General features: G+C 38.7%; 1 protein-coding gene across 1 annotated transcript; it reads right to left on the bottom strand.

Annotated features, from left to right (window-relative positions):
• Positions 1-918: 918 nt before the first annotated feature.
• On the bottom strand, positions 919-19,206 carry LOC139719580 (serine/threonine-protein kinase tousled-like 2). Its single transcript, XM_071630992.1, has 17 exons — positions 19,153-19,206; positions 18,110-18,185; positions 17,001-17,029; positions 15,707-15,790; positions 14,866-14,976; positions 13,683-13,775; positions 13,118-13,228; positions 12,070-12,206; positions 10,465-10,687; positions 9,112-9,291; positions 8,084-8,175; positions 6,235-6,324; positions 4,127-4,296; positions 3,622-3,763; positions 2,492-2,603; positions 1,679-1,786; positions 919-1,105 (listed from the first exon to the last, which is right to left on the bottom strand). The coding sequence occupies exons 1-17, from the start codon at positions 19,204-19,206 to the stop codon at positions 926-928; spliced, it is 1,992 nt and encodes a 663-aa protein (XP_071487093.1). The 3' UTR covers positions 919-925.
• Between the last annotated feature and the right edge of the window lie 2,537 nt (positions 19,207-21,743).

Genomic DNA, 21,743 nt, shown 5'->3' with positions numbered 1-21,743 from the left:
TTTACTGTTCTTCAGATTGTTTGCCCTAATTCTTTTTCTAACTTTATCCATATCAAAAAAAGAGATTAATACTACATATAAATTACAACTTTGTGAGATTGCATTTAATGCATGTGACATATATGGCCTGCAAGACTTACAGAAATAAACAACTATTAAAGCTTAGCCTTCTCGGGACTACTCCTCTTAAAAATACGAGAAAAAAAAAGAAGCACTGAACATTTTAGTCAGGTCATCATTAATACTGGCCATACACAACGTACTCACTAAGACATACAGATATACAAACACATATTTAGGATGTGAACCATTCACAAATTTGCAGACTGCAAAACATGCTCTACAATCTAGCTAGACCACTGCGGTATATCAGATGATTTGTACGCTTTCCCATTCAGAAGATTTATTTCTACTGTGCTTGGATGCCACTTTGTGGCGGGGGTGGGAAGGGGGGGGGGGGGATCAGGGTGAGATGGAGCATCAATTCTGAGAGGGCAAGCAGGAAGCAACTACTCAGTTATGAGGTCATGAATGAAGCGACTATCTCTTTTTCCATGACAGAACATGGCCCTCTTTCCACTGCATAAAGTTAGACCAGAAGCTGGGTTATGAGCCTGCATTTCATAAAGCCAAGTTGAGTATGGAATGCCATTTGTGAGTATAGTGGAGCATGTTTGGAGAGTGACAAGATGTTTTTTGGCGGAATCATCATACAGCATTTTGGACTTACGATACAGTCAAGTTTCTGGAGCAAGAATTCCCATTACGCTGATTTCTTTATACAATGAGCTGCAAAAATACACAGTGAATTTTGTGACATCACAGATCACATGGCATTTCACATTATAAAGTCACCCAAAACCCAGCATCCCATCTACTTTCACAGGCATAAAAAAAAAGGGCCTATGCACTCCTCTCGCAGTGGTTATGTGGAGTTCTCCGAGATTCCCATGGACTGACTGGAGGGGCTGCTTGTGCTTGTGGCGAGGGCGGCAGCAGCTGCCGAATTCTTCTTGCTGGAGGGCATGAGGTACACGTCTTTAGCCAGTGCCAAGACGTCGGCACGGTCCTCCTTACGGTACATCAGACAGCGGCGGATGAAATCCTGTATTCGGGATGATGATGAAACCACAGGAAAAGAGTTCATTTATTTTTGTTCAACATGTATCTGTTTTTGTTTGGGGGGGGGGGGGAGGATACTACTTAACGGACATTTAACCAATAGTGATATTCTTAGCAAATCTGAGCAACAAATGGCTGTGTGAGTGTGAGTATGCAACAGTTATTCAGAAGTAATGGCAGAACGGTAATTCATTGATATAATGGTATTTTACTTCAAATATGCTCGATTAACCCATTTCATAAAAACTTATCCATTCCTACCACATCACTTCCTCCTTTTGTTCAGATCACATTCCCCCTCCCCCCCCCTCCAAAAAAAAAAAGACCAATTCATTTTTAATGCACGATCTATGTTATGGCAAAGAGAGAGAGTACTACAACAAAAAAAGAACACCAGAAAGTTAATAATTTTTGTTTTTCATTTGGGTGGGCGGTAAGGATTTTTCTCGCCTTGAGGTATCTAACATGATTTTTGACCGACTACTGGAATTATTCTGTGTATCACTTTAGGTTCAAAATAATCTGACAACATTCTCAAGTACATGGTAATACTAACCTTGGCTTCTTGGCTGACCGTAGGCTTGGGACTAAACTGGACTTGAGTGGCCCTCAAGATTGTATTCTGCTCTAAGATGGACGCTTGTGACAGGTTGTGACCAAATGGCTGCAAAGTTCACAGACAAACATAAGTAACATTGTTAGTATTGGACACGATTCCTGAAAAAACATATTACTTTGTACCAGGTACACTGTATGTCTCCTTTTCATATCAATTCATATTGAAGGGATTTTCCTTCAGTGTGAAGGAAAAAAATGCAAACTGATCTCTAACTTTTAAAATTTTTATTCAGTGACTGACACACTTCCTATGAAAGAAAGAAGAGAAGTTACATGGAGACTAGGCATTTATGGAATATGGAAATTTATAAAGTAATAAAATGACATAATTGCTGTATAATGCATTTGCACCAAGTGGTGTAAGAAAATAATCATAATCACTTTAAAGGTGTATGTGGCACAAATTGTTAAAATGAGCTCTAAATGATCAGTTAATGTCACTGATTGTTTTAGAGCACATGCAAGATACTGTCCAACTGAGGTAATGTGTATGGCATTCCACATCGATAACACTGAAATTTTCACGAATTGCCACTTGCATTCAATGCATATAGTGTGGACAAGAACTTTCACATGCATTTTCATTTCGCAAATTTTGGCTCTTTCGAAATTAAAATGCACATGAACATTTCTCATTTTACAGTAACCCTTTCTGTGCCAGGTACTCTGGACAGTGTATACAATGCTATGGGGGTTTCTTTGCCAATAAACACACAGAGCACACAAAGAGTTAAATGGAATGTACTGTTACCTTCTTGCCATATAAACACTGGTAGAAGATGATTCCTACTGACCACACATCCACCTTGGAAGAGATTTTGGGTGGCTCCTTCCCCACCACAAAACATTCTGGTGGTAGGTACCTATGAGGCATGGAGAGAAAGACATGTTGTGTCAGAGTAGGGATAAAAATCCATGGCCATATCAGTTAGAGGTCCTTCTATCTAGCCACTGGTTCACATGCTTAACCCATTGAGGGGATAGGCTGATTTTGCCATGACATGCATTTCTCACAGACACCTGCCTGAGTATACTTGGGACTCGTCTTCAAAGGGTTAAAATACAAGGTACAGCAATTCCTTTCATTATTCTCACAAATTGCTCAAAAAAGTGCAAATTGGTGCATAAATTCACATGGAATTTCACACACATCTGATGCACCCTTTTCATCTGATATTCAAGTGACCAGAAATGAGGATCATTTTTACTAGCACAGACTATCATAGCCTAGTCATATATAGTTTCTTTTCGCAAAAGCTGATTGAGATACATGACAAATGACACTATAGACAAAGATATGCAAAAAACTGCAACTCACAACATATTATTACAGGAATGAAAACCACACACATTGTAAATACAAACATGCAAAGTGAAATTTATGTAGACATGTTACCAGTTCCAAACATCAGGATTGAAGAAGAGTGAAAGAGAGAGAGAAAAAAACCAAGGGAACTAAATTAAACTGAACAATGTTATTGACATAGCAGCCTCACCATAAAAATGCAAGAGGGGGCTCCCCATAAAGAATTCATGAGCAGGAGCCTCATATATTTCAGAAATCGAGTAGTGTAATCCCATTACAATACCGTTTGCTTAACAGTTTACCTGTGTAGAATCTATGCATGCCTTCTTCTTTTGCTCTGCTTCCTTGATCTCCAAATCATGCATTCTTATAGTGAGGCTGCTATGTCATAATCCTTGTTCATTGCAGTTTGTTATAAATTTTGAAAACATTCTTATTCCTCATCCCAATCACTATAAGTTCTGGAACTCTGTACTTAGGATAACTAATTCATAGTTGTTCAAATGTAAAAGTCTGAAAATCATCCGGAGGTCTCCTTTAACTCCTGATAAGGTCTGTGAGCTGCCTGAACTCACCAGTATGTTCCAGCTCCCTGGGAGGTCAGGTCCATACCGCCCTCTTGTGAGTTGAAATGCTCCTCATCCATGACCTTTGACAGTCCAAAGTCAGTAATCTTCATGGCACCACAGGTTGAGCCGTGACATAGAAGAATGTTACCTAATAGAGGACAAAAGCATTTCTATTAGCCTATCTATTCAGGTCTATTTATTTCTGTTGTCTATAAAGGGTACCCATTTCACCAGAATAAAGCTTGTCTTCCATGAGGCCATGTCAAACATAAAAAAAAGTACAGACACAATACCTAATTTGTGATAAGTACACACAGCAGGAAATCAGATGATTAACTTTTTTTTTTTTAAAGAAGGAAAATAATTTAAGTCTACTCGTGTATCATATAAGAAATAGCGAATACCCAAACAACAAAACTGACACATTCAGCTTAGGGTTGGTTTTACAGTTAATGCATTCTAAGGCAGCCCTCTGCATACAATCTGTAAACCAATGATGAATCAAACATACCAGGCTTAAGGTCGTAGTGGATGATGGGCGGCTTTCGCTCGTTGAGGTATTTGAGGGCACTGACCACCTGCATGATGATACAGCGTGCCTCTCGCTCTGGCATTAACTTGTGTTGCTTCAGATGGAAATCCAAGTCATTGCCAGGACAGAACTCCAGCACAGTGCAGAACCTTTACAACAGTGAAGCATTGACAGTCGCATCATTATAAAAACAGCATAGGCAGGGCTCGACAGTACTTTTTTTTTCTTTGGTGGCCTGCCTAAGCCACTAGAATCTTTGCATTTGCAAATGCTTGATGGCCTGAAGTAGAAATACATTGAACGAAATAAAAGGAAATGTAAAAATCCACTTTGAATCTTAGTGGCCTAATCTTAGTGGCCATCAAAGGATAATGTTTTTTTAAGTTTGGTGGTCCGACATCAATCTTAAGTGGCCCCGAGCCACAGATAATGTCAGATCCTGGTAGGGTTACATGCCTTGTAAACATTATCAACCTTTAAGTTGTGGTTGGCATGGTGATTCTATCAGATTTCCAAAACATTGTTATGTACAGATGGCCAAATCCAAAGTACAAAAACTGATAAGATTTTAAATGGAAGCCTCCTCCTTCAAAAAAAAAAAAAAGAAAAAAAAAAAGGAATAAAGCTTTGCACTTTATAGGTCACATAGAATCAATCTTCAAAGAATTACGGCAAAACTGGGGGCTTTCCATAATCACGAAAACAAAAAACCATATTACTAGACAGGTGTGCAGTTCAATTTAGAAAAGAGTGGAAGTGTCTAAATATTTCCACATCCTCTGAGAAGATTGGCATGATCTTATCTACATGATAGAAGAGGTACAAAGGTTACAGGGCTTGCATTTCTTCTGCATTTTTATCTGCTCTTCATTTCCTCTCTCCTTGGGTTTCCACAATAACACAACCAGTGCAACTTCCTGTGCTAAAATTCCACTCATTTTCTCATGGGGTGATTTGATTCTGCCTGTCATTTGAGTACTTACATCTCTCACCATACTTTGGGAGACTTTTTATTCTAAAATTAAATTTCCATGAAGTGCATAATACACAGTTTTTCCCCAAACTGGCCAGTTTGCTGTCATGTATTCAAATACAGATATTCTTTCTCTGACAATCAATGAGTCATTCTCTATATTTGTGACCCGCTACAACAAACGGATCCTAAAGTCGCTGACGGCTGTGAGCCGAGAAAATCGAGTTTGAAGTCAGATCATCAAATTCGGTGAAAACAATCTGATTTCTGTTTTTGGCATAATTTTGTAGTCTAATGTATCGTTTATCATCTGCCAAAATTTTAAAGCTAAATGATTAAAGGAAAGGCAAGAAATTAGCGTTTTTCTGGCCTATAATTTACTGACTTTCCACTGAACAGAACGTGTCCGAAGATTTGGATTTAGCTCCGCATACAGACTCCGCCCCTAGCAACGTAGGAGTGATCTTATTGGTCAGTGAGGGGCATTGTGGTTACTGATTGGTCGTGCGTAGACCGCCAGCGCTAAGCTTGAATGAACATCGCAGAGGTTGCTAGGAGCATACATGTATCTTCTATTGTCAAGCAGTGAAAACTGTCTTGCCTTCCCTTGATCATGATAGCGTCGGAAGGAAAACTTCAAAGGCGGTTTTCTCGTAACGCTGATTTCCTCAACCACTCGAAATGCGCTAATAAAATCATCGATATCTCTGTAATCGAGTATTTTTATGACTCGTGCTATATATGAAATTAAAGTGGAAGAGTAAAGGAATAATGTCATGTCATTTTAAGAAAATTGTCTTCCCGACTTTTGGATCCTTTTGTTGTAGCTGGTCACATTTACCCTCACATTCATATCAATACATGAAATCTGCTTTGCTTGCATTAGTTGTTGCCATGTCCTGCACAGCCATGGGCAAGTTCTTTGTATTCTTTTGTTATAAAGGTATGTACAAAATTGTGTACTAGAATCGTCACAATCAGAGAAGTAAAAATGTTCTATCTCCACAGACTTTGAATTTTGTTCATGTTCTTCTTGCTCTCAAGTGACAACGCATGACACACAACATTATCTTCAAGAGAGTTTAAGAGAAACTCTTTGTAGAGGACTACTTACGAATTGGAATCAATCTCGAACACATCGTATAGTTTGACTATCCGCATGTGGTCCAGACTCTTGTGAATCTCATACTCCCTCAAGGCATGTCTGATGGCAGGAAAAATTGTGAAGATTAGATTATAGAAGTATTGATACAAGAACAATATCACAGTGTCATACATCTTTCTGCTTGGCTTACACAAGTCACTGGACTATTCATTTTCCAAGACATTGAGAAAACCATAATATAAACAGTAATTCTGTCATTAGTAATGACAAAATTGTTCTCTACATTCTCCTAAATTAACATGTTTTTGTATCAATAAGTATCTGGAAGCGAGCCCCATAATGGCCAATGACACTGCCACTGATATCAATTCAACAAAATATGCCACTCAAAAATAGTATGGCCTTCTAGCAATGACAAATAGAACATATCATTGATGAAATATTAAATTTCTACATAAATACATCCAAATATTAATAGTCATACATAGGCACATGATTTAGAAATGTCTAGATGCTACGTCCACATTATTTTCAGGAAAAAAAAGTTCAATGGTGCCAATTTCATTCAATCCCAACCAGATTGAGCTTGGTGGAACGTTCCAATTCAACATGGAACCCGTTCCAAGGCAGAAAATGGAGAACATTTCCATGAAGTAGAGATAGTGTAGACAGTATGAAGACACAAAACCACATTTATCTGCCATCCTCAACTCTCCTGGTGCCATCAATGTCAGAAGAACTGCAGTGAATGTTGAAAGGCAATGAATAACAATAAGGAGCTTTTGCAAAACAATGCAGTGAGCAGTGCGGTGCAGGAAGCAACCAACCTTGAAGGTGCAGTGCCCTTCAGTGTGTTGTGCCTTACAACCCATTTCATAAATGCATGATGCAGCAGCTCAGCCGAGTTGCAACTTTCCCAGTAGTGAATGTGCATATTACATCATCAATAGTATCGTTTCTTCAGCTGGGTAGGTGATTCTAGAATGATGCCATTATGACCTATTATACAACGCCCAGGTAGATCCTTGTAATTTGATTGGAGGATTGTTGGTGACATGATATTCAATAAGTACTCCATTCAACGCGCCGTGCAATTTTGGTTCTATTTTTGCGTGCAACTTGGTTCGATTTTTTCGTTCTATTCCACGGTTCGAGAAATTGTACGGTATACTGCATGTACTGCGTGTTGCATATTGCAGCTAGCGCGGTGAACGTATGCGGTACATCCCATGCGCGTATGTAGGCCTACTTACGTAGTGCTAGCTAGTGTACGTGTATGAGCGCTAGCTGTTACCTGTATCTAGACTGATTACACAAGCCAGAAAGAGAATCGCAGTGGATCCACATGTAAGTATGGCTATATTTTTCATATAGACTTCTAGGCCTACTTAACCTACCCAACAATCCTCCAACCAAACAGAGATCTACTTGGACGTTGTATAAAACAAATAGTGTATGGTCTTTACACGTGCAATGGAAAGAGATTTCGCACTCGGTGAAAGATGAGGCGCACTATTCAACTCGGCTTCGCCTCGTTGAATAGAGCGCCTCTATCTTTCACCTCGTGCGAAATCTCGTACCATTGCACTCGTGACCATTCACTATTTGTATACTACCATTATAAATTTAAAAGGACGTACGACTTCAAGCTTGGAACCATGCTAATGGCAGAAATTTGCACCTGACCATGCACAATTTAACATCCACTTCATAATTGTGACAGCTCCCCCTATTGACAAGTGATGGATGCGACACTGACAGAATGGTGAAAGAAAAAAGTTGATGAAAGCGACACCTTAAATCCATGCCTACATTACGAAGAGTGCCATTTCAGACACAGATCACTTTGCTCACTCACTTGATGTAGTTTGCCTTCTTGTCCTCCTTCCACTCTTTACTCAGCTGGTGAATCTTGCAAGCCACATCTCGATGCTCTCGGAGGTCGTAACCCTGGAAGGGGGAGGGGGGAGTGAAGGGGTCACTAAAGGGAACAGCTGTGTGTATACCTTTTCCAGTTCAAACATCAGCCAAATCCAATTTGTCAAAAACAAAATGACACGTACTGCATCATAATGGTTATTTTGCATTTGTCATAAAATACAGAAATGAACAAATTAGCTGAAAACAAAATGGTATTATCGTTTTCATGATAAATCTAACATTGATAAAAATTTCTTCAAGACATCACTTCTTTTTCATTAAATTACCATGTTAACTGGTCCATCAACTGCACTAGCTGCTACTGGGAAGACTTGTGAAAACGGGGGGAGCTACATGTATTTGTGAATGGTAAACACAAAATTTGTGCTTATAATGAAAGTCTATCTTTTATTTGTTTGAGATATTCCAACTAGAATGTTTTGGTAGCAGGAGTGCAAAAGGTAGTAATCTATGATGGTATATCAAACACTAAGGAGTATATCAGTGTTGCATGGAAAATAAAATACATCTAAACCATACAGGCTTGCATCATCAATTCACTTTCCAATTCTCTTCGGGCTTCCAAGCACAGAGCGGCAGTTGTGCTGATAACTTTCGGTAATTTGCTTATACGAATTACAACCACATCTATTTGAATAAAGAAAAACAAGACCTTGAGATAAGTTAGAGGTACAATGCACCACAAGCACCAACATATTTCTTAATTCATTGATTCATTTTTTTTTTTCAAAATCAATAGGCTAAAACTCTGGGGTGCAGTCAGTACACTGCTGTGATTCATATACTTGCAAATAAGACAAATGGATATCTAATAACTCCCAGCACATGAAATAATTAGCATGCACTTCTAAATTGTTCTGGATAAATATATGTACTTTTTACTGATGAAAAACTGAATGAACATAATTCGCTTTTCTGCGATGCAGACAGCCAGGCAGGTCTCACCTTGTAGACCTCGCTGAAGCCCCCTTTGCCCAGGAGCCGAAGTAATAGGTAGCGGTCGTTGAGCACGCGGTGGTCCCGAAACGCCGACTGGTCCTCATTGTGGATGCGCTTGAGTTCTCGTATGTGAAGGTTGCGCTCCCTCTCTAGCTTTTCTAGCTCCGCTTGGAGGTCTGCCTCCTCCTGAACACATTACACAACATGATGAACATTAGAGAGAAAACATAGTTCTCACATGCCTGCAGAACTGTCAATTTTTGCTCTACAATGGGTACACTGATGCATAAGAAATGTCAGACAGAATGCCACAGTAACACAATTTCAGTTGGGTAGCGATGAGAATGGAAAATATTAACAAAAAAGGTTCGCCAGAAGTACTACAGTCTCTGAGTATACACCATCGTGGCTGCTATGTAAATGTTTATTATCGATTATCAATTATTGATTATAATCTATCAATCGGGCTACAGCTGCATCCACCAATCTTTTGCGGTAGAGCAAATCATAGGCACATGTTGGAAAATATGATTGCCAGGGTACGATCGATCTTCACATAATGTTCCACCTGCCCACAATGCTGAATGGGGAGGGCTCTTCTGCAATAAAAGTCCTATGTAGGCCTATGCAATGTATAATTTTTTTTAACCTCAAACACTCCTAAACAACTCATCATCCTGGCAAATCATGTCAGCCAGGTAAGTTTCTTGGCAGACCTTTTCAATGTATTGCAAGCAACTTCCAAATGGTGGAAAATAGATTTTGAGCCCTTCTGAGAACTATGTTTTGGCTTTAATGCCAAGGCAGGCTGTGATGAAATTGAGTCATAGCAGTAGACTACCATGGAGATTTGGTTGCATGCAATTTTTGAAATCCTAGGTGAGTTTATCAATGTCACATACTTTTGTAACTGTCTGAAAGACTGGCTCTGATTCCTTGATTGCAAAGTAATGTAAATGTCAAACAATGTGTACCACATTACTACTAACATCAACATCAAGTATACTGAACAATGTATTACAAACATGCATATGTTCAACCAACAAAAAATTCTATATAAACCATCCAAACATGACAACAACAACAAAAAAAATAGTGCAGAGGATTAATATCAATATCTGCATCAGCATATACTTTTTTTTTCATATAAAATATGTTACAATATTTTCTAATAGTGGCAAGATGATGTGTTCTTTATGTTACTCACACCTACTGTTTGCAGGCATGTTTTGGGCTCATGACTGACTCAAAGCTTCTCCATTGTTTTACTGCATCATCCAGTATAATTTTGTATTATCTGATTAAACTTCCTACAGTTCACCAAGTATTGACAAATGCAAGTCCTATGTGTGGTCTAACCTTCTTCAACGCCGACTGCCTCAGTTTCAGAATCTCATCCCGCTCGTAGAACTCCACATGGTTCATGAATTCCGGCAGGGGCTTGGCAAAGGCCTCGTCGGGGCCGTTCTGCTTCGGGCGTGACTTGCCGCCGGGGTGGGGGCTGTTTGGTGGTTTGCGCTTCATCAGTGACTTCTTCTGTTGGTCTAGCTCTTCCCTCTCCTTGGCGATACCCTCTTGCCTTCTGGCAGTTGGACAGCCATGAACAATGAGAAACGAGACGATACCTTTAGTCTTTTAATTCTACTTGGGCACATCTCTTTGATGTATCTTTAGGGAGCACAGGCTTAGTTGTAAATACAGTAAAACTTGCCTCAGCGGCCACCTGTCTGTAGTGGCGACCTACTGTATAGGCCTCCCCCCTAGAAAAGCTATATGAAAGACCCTGTCTATATCAGCCACTTTTATTTTGTCTCCCCTGGGTGGCCGTTACAGACAGGTTTAGCTGTACCTGAACTAAAACTTGTGATGGCCTTTTCTCAGTGCTGGCAAGATTAGATTTGGTCTAAACATTTAAACAATAAAACCCAGAACTGTTATGTTTCACAGTGGACAAATTCTGAAGTAATAACACAGGTATACATTCATAAAAGCATATGAAATCAAGTCAGAGTAGAAAGAAATTGTATGTTTGAAGATAGCTTATTTTTGGCAAGAAGAAACTGTAATGGATTAGAGAACAAGAAATGTTATGCTACTGCCACGAAATGTAACGTGGCTGGAACTGCTAACATAAATGTGATACAGGGAACAGTGTCACAAAAGACTACAGTAGCTTGAAGAGTACACACAAGTGGGGCTTCCAACATCCACTATACATGTGTACTTGCTGTAAAAAGTCAGAACACTCATCTGAAGCGGGTATTTATATCATAAAAAACAATAAACCCCTAGAATTTCCAATGATATACCATCACGGTAAATTTGAATGAAATACTGCAAATGTGACAGGGCAGTGGCAACAAATTCAAATTATCCTCCAAAGAATTTGTCTTCCACAGATTCAATGAAATGACGAGTATACTTATACAGTCACAAATGAAAATACACACACACACACACACAAAAAACCACCCCAAAACAACTTGTGAATAAGCATAGAAAAGAATAACGTCCAGAAGCGGATCTAGAGGGGGGGTTGGGGGGTTGCAACCCCCCCCCCCCCAAAAAAAAAAAAAAAAAAAAAAAAAAAATCTGGGGACCATTTTTTTAAAAAATCTTATCTTTTTTTTTAAACTTGTAATTTTTAATTTGGCAATGACCTCTATACCAAAAATAGTGGTGTTTTAGATGCAAAAAAACACCATTTTCACACACGGATTTTCAAAAATTCTCCCTCCCCCCCTCGCTCGCTCCGCTCGCTTGGGCTCGGTCGCTTGCTCGGGCTCAGTCGCCACGCTCCCTCGCATACCGCCCCCAACCCCCCCCCTTTATAAAAAGCTAGATCCGCCCCTGACGTCTGTGTGTGTTGGGATGGGAGGGGGAAGTGGGAAGAGGGAAAGTGAGTGTTGAAAGAGGTTATGAAAACTAAAGACAAGTCAGAAAAATGTGTCTGTCCTGACTCACTTGATAAGGTCTGCGAATGCATAGCCATCATTCCATGCCTCCACAAACTTGGCGCCCTGTCGCTGGGTGGTGAACTGACCAAGTCTTAGTCGGTCCTCCATGCTCCTTGTTCTGGCATCTTTGTTTTCAACTTTGGCCTGGTTACAAGAATCAGTCGCAACACATACATTAATATGACAATCACATAGCAAAATTTTATAGAATTACATTTGCATTTTCAAATTTGAGGAATATGCATGAACCATAAAATTGTTGACTTGATAGCTTAATATTACAGAACGGGAATTCTATTTTTGATTGAAAGAATGGAATAAATGTTATTTCAGCAGCTGACAGGATGATACTTTGACAAAAACATGGTCATATATCTACAATAGTGTATACTGAATGTTTTATTGTGCAAATTCTCATATTTCGCTTCACTGATATGACTGACAATTTCAATCAAAACATCCATGTGGGAGCAAATGTTCTTCAAACCTAAATTTTGCTGATTGCAACAAAGTGGCAACTACTTTGCATTGAAGCCTCATTTAAGGCTGAGAACACAGGGTCCTACTCTCAGGTCATCCTCACTACGCGGTCATTACTACTGCAACTTTTATTTGTGACAACAAGTCCCAAGAAGACTCATTCGTACAGAGACAGTCTGAAGTTCTAAAGTAAAATTAAAAATGAAAATTTGGATAATAGAGCAACATGAGAAATGAACAGCACACTGAAAGTCACCTCAGATCCTACAGCAATACAGAGACTTGTCTACACCAAGTTCAGTAGCTACACGCATCAGCTTGTAGACTCTTCTTGTAACATCTTACTGAAAAAACGGTCTCTCACAAGAAAGAAATCATGTAAACAAACTATGATTTTTTTGGTTTCATTTATCTATTTATTTATTCATTTTATTTACTATTATTCTTTATTATTATTTTTTGCTGATGTGGATTTCTCTCATCACTGGGATAACAAAGGAGATTTGGGCCAAGATGTAGATTTTGTTCTAAAACAATCAACAGTACTTCTTTTTGCATGTGTGTGTTGATCTCACCTTTTCAATCAGCAATGACTTGATTTTTTCCGTGCTCCTCTTTGATTGTTCCTTCACTTTCTCTAGAAGCTTCTGGGCTGTTTCTAACCTCCTTGTTAATTCTTGAGTTGTCTGCATGGCCAGCACAAAGAAACATATTACAGGCTTAAAACATATCATCCTTTCAGCAAAACCTTTAAATGACTTCTCTGGTGATTTTCTAGGATGTATAGCTTTGGAAAATCAAACCAGATTTTCTACAAGTTCCTATGATATTCATGTGTGAAAAAGCCTATTATCTAAAGTGTGCATGCATTCAGTAAATTCTTGTAACTGTGTGCTATGTACAACACAGCAGACAAGATGTATGAATAGGGCAAAATCATAAAATAATGATTCACACAAGAAGACATGCTTTTCAGATAAGTACACATATAATTTCTTGTCACAAATAGAACATTTACAGTATAATACATGTAAGCACTTACAATGGAGAGTGAACATGTTTCTTGAAAGCACACAATTTGTTAATTTCCTTTGATTACATTCCTAAACATATTGTAAAAGGTAAAGAATGCAAGCTTACACTATTAAGGGTTTCTATAGTTTCCTCCTTCAATCTCAGCTCTGTTTGATGCTGCCGTTCTTTCTGCTCCAAGTCATGAAAACTCATGTCAGTCTGTGAACAATAATAAGGCATATGGATACAGAGAATTAATCAGACCACACAAACACAAAATTACATTTTTTCTTTTTATGTATACAGTGCACTCCCATCATAACAAACACAGTTATAATGAAATTCCGGTTACAATGAAACAAAAATTCATACTGCAATATTATCAGCTCTATGTCTTTTATTGTTTATCTGTTCAGTTTTACAAAATTTTGATAAAACGAAAGAAAACTGCTGGTCATGAGGACTTCATTATAATGGTAGTCCATTGTATGTGACCACGTCTCTCGAAGATTAATCAGCCTTTTCACCTTTGATTAGCCTCAACTAACTGCAAGAATGCATTCATGATTCTGGTTATTTACATTACTGTGTACTGTACTGTCAGGATTGTACATAATGCTGCCAAAACAGTTATAATGCTGTCATATTGAAAGAATTCACATACATGAATTAAATTCCCATATATGCAAAAAGGCTGAAGTTTCAGGCTAAGACATTTTCTTCACTGCACGAAGCAATCGTCTTTCAACCTACAAAATTCTGTCATCAGACTTTGGCTGGATCATTATCTTTAATAACATGCATCAACCAGGGTAGTCCATAACTTGAAATTTGAGCATGTTGCAAGCTCAAATTTTGGAAATGTTGCAGAAATTGTATGCGTGTGGAGCGCACATCAGGAGCATGCACGCAATATTTCGCCGCTTATCTCTCCTTGTGCTGCTTACGTTTAATGTCCTCTCTCATGTTTTGCACACAAATATCGAAGTACCAGGCAGTTTGATGTTTTGCAAGTTTTGCACATGTTTTTCACATATCTAAATACATTTATTTTGAGCTTGTTGCAAATTCTTGAGAATGTTGCACAGCATGTTGCTGGCTTTTGAGGATATTGCACAAGAAATTGAGCATGTTGCAGCAACATGGTGAAACCCCTCGTGGACCACCCTGCATCAACAATTTAAGCGATTACAATATTTCTGTCACTCTCACTATAGCCATTTGATACTTGCAAGTTCTAATTCTGAAATCATGACCTTTTCAGATGCAAAACTCAATGGTATGAGGGCTACCAAAAGATTGTGTTTACTTGAGTTGCTGATGAGCTAAGATCCACAGGTCTCGCTCTTTGCGTCTTTGGAGAATGCGTTGAGAGATTCGTAAAGTCGTTACTATTGCTACACGGTGATGATGACAGCTGCTGCGAAGTGGAGAAATATGGAGAGAAACAGACAGAAACAAAGAAAGAGAATTAATATTGCTATGAATTGTGATAACATGTCTTCTCAATTAGTCTGATATGGCATTTTTATCTAAAGGTGTCACTGTTCAGCAAAGTATGGTAAACGCTGTTTATTTCAATGTTAATATGCACACATAATGGGATACACATGATCATGCCTGCATTCGATTATGATGTTCCATGCCAAAATGTGACACCTAAAAGTACTGCATATCTGCTACCATTTGTCACCATCATTGTCCATTCTTCCCATCAGATGTACCACATCAATGGACAAAATGGCCACTGGCGTACAGAACATTGAACTACAGTTTCTTCCCTTAGGTTTCACTTTCACCAAGAGAAAGATAATTCTTAGTATAAGGAGCTACTGTAATACGCATTAATATACACATTCATGATGAATTCATAGCCACAACACATGTGCAAAGGCAATAGATACTTGGAATCAAAAAAATCAGACAGAAAGTAGTAGGAAATAATGGAGTGTGTCTCTTTCATCAGGCGAAGAACCTACATGTATGATTTATGTCAGAAGGGTGAAAGATCTTCATACAAGAGAGTATTGAGAGAGACTGAAATGTAGTCCTGAAAGTAGAGCATGTAATAACCAGATTCAGTGCATTCCATCAAGTCTGGAGTTACGATGGTGAAAACAGATTCTTTTGCTCTCTGAAGCAATACTTACAGAAGGAAACACACTTGCCGGAGGTGATTTGGGCACGACCCCAAGGCCAGAGTTGGCCCTACCCGGGCTGTTGGATGTAGTGGACTAAAACAAAAAAAAACACACGCACACAAAGACAAATAACATCAGTCGGGGGAGGAGCCATAGGAGGTGCTACAAAGCTGACAAGTATGATCATACGTGACCCTGCATCACAAAACCTAACAAAAAGTCGCCAGATATGGATTTTTAGGCAAGGGCAGGTTCTAAAAGAGCAGAATCTAAGCTTTAAAATGATGAATAACTTAATTCAAATGGACTCTCCTAACCTATTTAAATACTAGAAAGAAAGCACACTATGGGAAAGTGTGGACTGAGAAAAGAGGCTTTGAAGGAAAGGGTCTATTCAAGCGCTTAATCTTTACCAAGCTGTCACAAGCTGTGTGATGAATGTGACAAAAAACAGGATGTTTGTTTCATGATCCCAAAGTTGAATTTAATGTAGAAGAAGACTTGCTCTTTCAGCAAATATGAAAAACTCAAGATTGGCTAGGTTGACCCATTTCACCTATTTTGAGTCCTCACACAGAATCACTGTGTGCGACTTTTTGTTCGTTTTGTGATGCACGGTCACATATGTTGTACAATACAAACAGCAAATTTATCAATCTCACGGGAAAGTCACAAAGGAAAACAACAAGTGCATGATTCCGATAGATTCATATAATTTTCATCTCCAGTTTCTAACAAATATTGCACAGGCTGAATGAAAATTCTATCCTAGAGCATTGATTTTTTTTTTCTTTTTAGAGCAAGCAGTAACATTACAGGAGCGACAACAAGAGCAAAATTATGCAAATCAGATAAATAACATGATCGTATGACAACCTCGTAAAGTGTCTTCGCTAAGTCTAAGCATTCAGAAACAGAGTCAGATAAAACTGAAAAAAAACTACATTGATATCATATGCATGAACATATCCCTCTGCATAGAAATATCTCATGGTCTAGCTACATCTTGAGCTTAATTGCTGAGATAGTGTTTCTTTGCAAAGGAAAAGTGAAACCAGCAAAAATCATGCACAGAGACGATAATAGCTATGTGAGCAACACAAGTCGTGTCCATGGCATGGTGGCTATCTGAAAGCATCAAGACATCACATCTGCCGCTCTGATGATTGGTCATGCACATCTTGTATGACTTGAATAAACAAGTTTCTGCTTTTGTTTCGATTCTTTCATTGACGGCAAAATTCCCCTCAGACATAGTTTCTGTTTTAAGAATTATACCAACACCTTACCCTTCTTAACTTACCCTAAAGTATTCGCTGATCTTTTTTGCACCTGTGAGAGATAATGACAAGAACAAACAAAAAATAGGATTAACGTCATAGTAAATACATGTCATCATATTCCCTACACAACTTCAGTTATCAGCTTCCTTACTATGCGCATCATCAAATATCAACAGCAAACTGAATTGATGTTTACCATAGTGCAGAGGAAAAACACACACCTCTCCCACCCCCCCCCCCAAAAAAAAAGAGATCCCATAGGAAAGCAATAGCAACTGTGCACAAATAGTCTTTGAAGGGATAAAGACTATGATCATTATATCAAAGCAATATGAAACCATAAGTTCACATCATTTCTTAAACAAAGCAAAATCATGTACATGTCATATCTGGGCATCAACTTCTGTTGTGTTTCTCTATATCTCAGTACATGTCATGTCATTCATTACATTTGAATGGTTTCTGGTTGTGCAAATTGTGCAAAAAATTTCACCACCATGAAAATTGTAACTTTTACAGTATCACGACCATCCTTGCCACTGCTTCTCAAAACCTAACCACAATACATGTAGAAAGCCAAACTGCTACTGGCATGACTTGATGGTTTTTTTTTTTTCATCCCACTTATTATCATTTTGCTACAGTATTTATTGTCTAACAGAAACAGCAAAACATGGCAAACATCTTCACCAATACCATCATCACTATGGGTGGGGCAATACTATTGACTGTTACTTTGGAAAAATCTTTTGCTGTGTTTCTGACCCTTGTAGCTCTTGCATGAATGCTGTCGATGCAGCTGTCCCGAGTTGGATGTGCCATGTCATGTATTTGAAAGATTTTCCTTTATATCTGATGTTTTTGCCCATACAAACATGTTGGGCTGCAAATGTAGTAGCAGTAAATAATCTTTTGTTGCACTATGCCATTTAAGTGTAAAAAGTAACACATAATTCAGCCCTCAGCTGAGATGTTAATTGTTTTGTTTGGCATACTACACCATTAAATTACAATTACTACATAAGGAATATAAATGTGACAAACTTTGACATGGTCTGCATCTGTAAATATGATATGCCAGGAAGTTGTAATTCATTCTCACATGGGCATACAAATTGAGAAGTCTTACCTCCTTGATCGCCATCTGGTGCCCCTTTCCTTTTCCTTCTCTTCTTCTCCTTCTCTGGCGTTTCGGAAAGCACAACCTACAATTGAAATGGATGATCACACACACACATATGTAAAACCACATACTTTGACAGCACATGCTAAAATTCAGAACTCAAAACTATATCAAAGCATATATCTGATTTGGCATTTACATGTAGTACATTTAGGTGATTTGCCTAACATACTCTTGTTGATTTCACCTCTTCACACTGCATTTTCAAAACACACACTTACGGTACACCTTTGCACATTGTACAACATACACTTTACATGACAACTACACACATTGAAGATAAGGTTTCTTTAGGAGCAACTCAAGAAGTCTATCCATTCCTTTGAAGTGATAATGCCATTCCATTTTTGTGGTTGACTTTAATTAAAACAAAGCTAGCAAAGGCGTCATGATAATAGGATATACAATATGTAGATTAAAAGAAGGTTATGGAATTTCAATGATTCATGTGTTTTCAACAAATTGGCCATGATCATGTAGATATGCAAATCAGACAAAGTGATGATGTCATAGCCCTGGTTATCTCCTCTCCTACCTGTCAACAATGATTTACTTCATTTCTTTCTTTGAAGTGAAATCACAAGGAATAGAAATGTATCCTCTCATTATTAACTGAATGTAGAGCTGCAATATCTGAAACACTGATAGCTATTACAGGAAAGGAATTTGACATATTTGTTGCTGTCAACTATAAACTTGGCTCATTTATCAATGTATTTTCTTTTGTCTTTTCAATGGTAAGCATTGTGAGGCTATATAATAAACATTAGCTTATCCATTTCCTTACGAATGGTGTGTGGCTGCAACCAATTTTTATGTACGAGTGTATTATACAAGTGAAGCTCTGACATTCCATAATGCGTGTAATTCTAATCACGGCTGACTTTATGAAATTCCTACCATTCTGCTTATTTGATTTTACTGTATACAAGTCAACTAATGAACGTGAAGCAACACTAAGCTCTAATGTCTCAGTTCTTTCACTTTACCTCTCCCTCATCGTTGGAGAGAACCTCTGCTGCTCGTGCTGTGATTGGAGTCATCCGTGATCAGGATCGGCTGCTGTGATGAACGGTTTGCCCTTGATACGGGCTTCAAGCAGTTTTCTAGCTTCTGTGGGTCGATAGTGCCGGAACTCCTGCATGGCTGCGCTGTTCGGAGCTACTGGCACTGGTGGTGGGGGTGCTGTGATGTGAATGTTAGGCCAAAGCAGAACTGTGTTATCCCTCTAAGTCAAGTCAGGACCTGCAGCAAATCGTTAAAGTCAAATTTACTCAATGTTACATGGAATAAATAGTGTTAGAAATCGTATTGTAATGCTATTCATTACAATGAGTCTGTTTTGCACATGAATTCATTCCCACCCTCACCTCTCCCCCCCCCCCAAAAAAAAAAAGAAGCAAGGAAAGGGTAGACAATAGGCACTTAAATTTTTTTTTTTTCATTTCACAATGCATATTCATGCAATACATCAAAGCATTTTTTTAAAACATCTACTGGTAATTATTTGTGAGTACACATGTACTTTTTGTCAATGGCAGAGAGTACAACTCTGGAATTCTCTCACAGATATTCACAAAAATGAGGATGGAGTACGAAATTGTAAATAAAATTCTAAAACCATCAGAAGTTTGCAATTGACCAAGAGCTAGCAGGATACTCACAGTCACAAATATCTCAGATCACAGGATTTATAACCAATGACACAGAACGAAAAACTAGTCAGCGATCTTGTAAATGTTGTGAGCACCATAATTGTTACTAGACACTAGTTCTGACCGTGTAGGAATGATAGCAGGAGAATTCTTAATGATAACGAGTGTACAAGAGGGGTGTGGAATCAGCAGTGGAGACAAAGTTAAACATTAGCTGTCTGTAAAATAATGGAGAAGGTGTGTGACCATGCCTTAGTTAAGTTTAGATAAAATATACAGGAGCAGACACCAGGGAATTAGCAGATGATTAGCTCATATTTTCTCTCTAAACGGTGAGTTCTACTTCTCCTAACTGTTAGGTCTAGCTCATCATAGCCCTCATACAATATAATAGTAAATTTAGTCCAGAATAGATTTTTGTTCATATGTTTTGTTCAATGCTGAACATTATTACCCCACTTTTTTCTTTGCCGAGACGCTACGCAATGAAATCGAAATGTATCAAATGACCCAATTAGCATGGTCATTCATCGTTACAATTCCCAGTCGGCCCTCCCTATTTTATTTTTGTGCATTTTTTCTGCATATATTTCATGCACATGTCATTTTGATAAATTAAAAACCACAAACCCAGACAGTTGCATCATAATACCACAATCTTGAAGTCCCTGCTCTAGCAAGTCGAGACCTTTTCAGATAGTAATGTTATGGTAGGAACATAGTACTGTCTACAGCACAGGAATCACAAGTAAACTTAGTCAACATGGTCAATATCTCTTCAGTTTCAGTAAATCCAGTGGTTTACAGTTAGTGCAGTGTGCTGTGTGTGACTGTGAGACCAAGAGGGTTTTTCTATACCTGAAAATCTAGCTGCTAAGACAGACCTGTTTAATACAATGTATGAAGCAGCATCAACATGGTAAGAGGACTTTGACACGTATCGTATAAACCAAAACGAGCTCATGAAAAATTTGCTTCAACAGCAGTCCTTATTTGTTTCAATCCATGTTCGATATCTGGTCGCGGCTGTCAACATGACATGCACCGCTTACCGTGCTCGCTTGTCAGTTGAGCTGCGCCGTCGTGGTAGTACGGATGCGCGATGCTGTGCGAGTGCAGCTTGCGATGACCCAATTTTACCTGCACTGTGCAGAATGCATGTCAAACAGTACCGACAACATCCTTCTCACATAGGGAAAAATCACCGCACAGCAAGTTCACCATGTACAAAGCACAGAAAATTACATCACGTTGCATTCACGATACGGACAGTCCAGACTTTCTATCGAGTCCAAAAACTTCGATTTTTATAGGCAGTATAATGTTGAATTTGTATCCTAGATTATGCTCACGCTCCAGTGCTCTTCAGTGAAAACATGTTAGTCATGACGTCACACGAATTATAGACCTGATAATCGATAATCGCGGTAAGTTCGCGGGAGTAGTTCCTTGCGGACTTCTCGCTGAATACATTCTTGAGGAGGAAGTAATCACCCATCTTCTTGGAGTACAACAAAACTCCTCTGTAACATTGACATAATGTTTCCAATAAACTTGCAAAAGCGTATTGCAAATGGTATCCTTAGATAAAACGTAACGGGAAACTATTTATGAGAGGCATCTGATAAGCGGTCAAAGTTGATTTGCGTGAATGCATCGTTGCCGACCTTGACCTCAATACCTCAAAACACCCCTAAAGGCAAAGTGGACAGGTCCAAAGTCGACAGCGCGTACGCATTCCCCATAAACTCTGACTGACCTTTGACCCAATATATCGATAAACAAATCGATGCGAGGCGTGGAAACGTGAACCGTAATTTGCATACTGGTATGACCCCACTGACCTTTAAAGGTAGCGAGGAAAAGATTGGCAGCTGGGAGTGTGGCACTATTGAAAGCCGGGCCAGGAAGCAAGTGGATTTTTC

Source organism: Diadema antillarum, unplaced genomic scaffold, assembly GCF_040938485.1.
Source record: "Diadema antillarum isolate AM-2024a unplaced genomic scaffold, OU_Dant_1.0 scf00000112, whole genome shotgun sequence".
Classification (NCBI taxonomy): Eukaryota; Metazoa; Echinodermata; class Echinoidea; order Diadematoida; family Diadematidae; genus Diadema; species Diadema antillarum.
Note: the sequence above shows the minus strand (reverse complement) of the source record. Positions and strands in the feature narration are given on the sequence as shown.

Coding starts and splice junctions, on each gene's coding strand:
- LOC139719580 (XM_071630992.1), bottom strand. CDS start 19,206: ATGACTCCAATCACAGCACGAGCAGCAGAGGTTCTCTCCAACGATGAG. Junction 12,207..13,117: donor AGTCATTGCTGATTGAAAAG/GTGAGATCAACA, acceptor TCTTGTAACCAG/GCCAAAGTTGAAAACAAAGA. Junction 2,604..3,621: donor CAGGGAGCTGGAACATACTG/GTGAGTTCAGGC, acceptor CATGCCTCATAG/GTACCTACCACCAGAATGTT.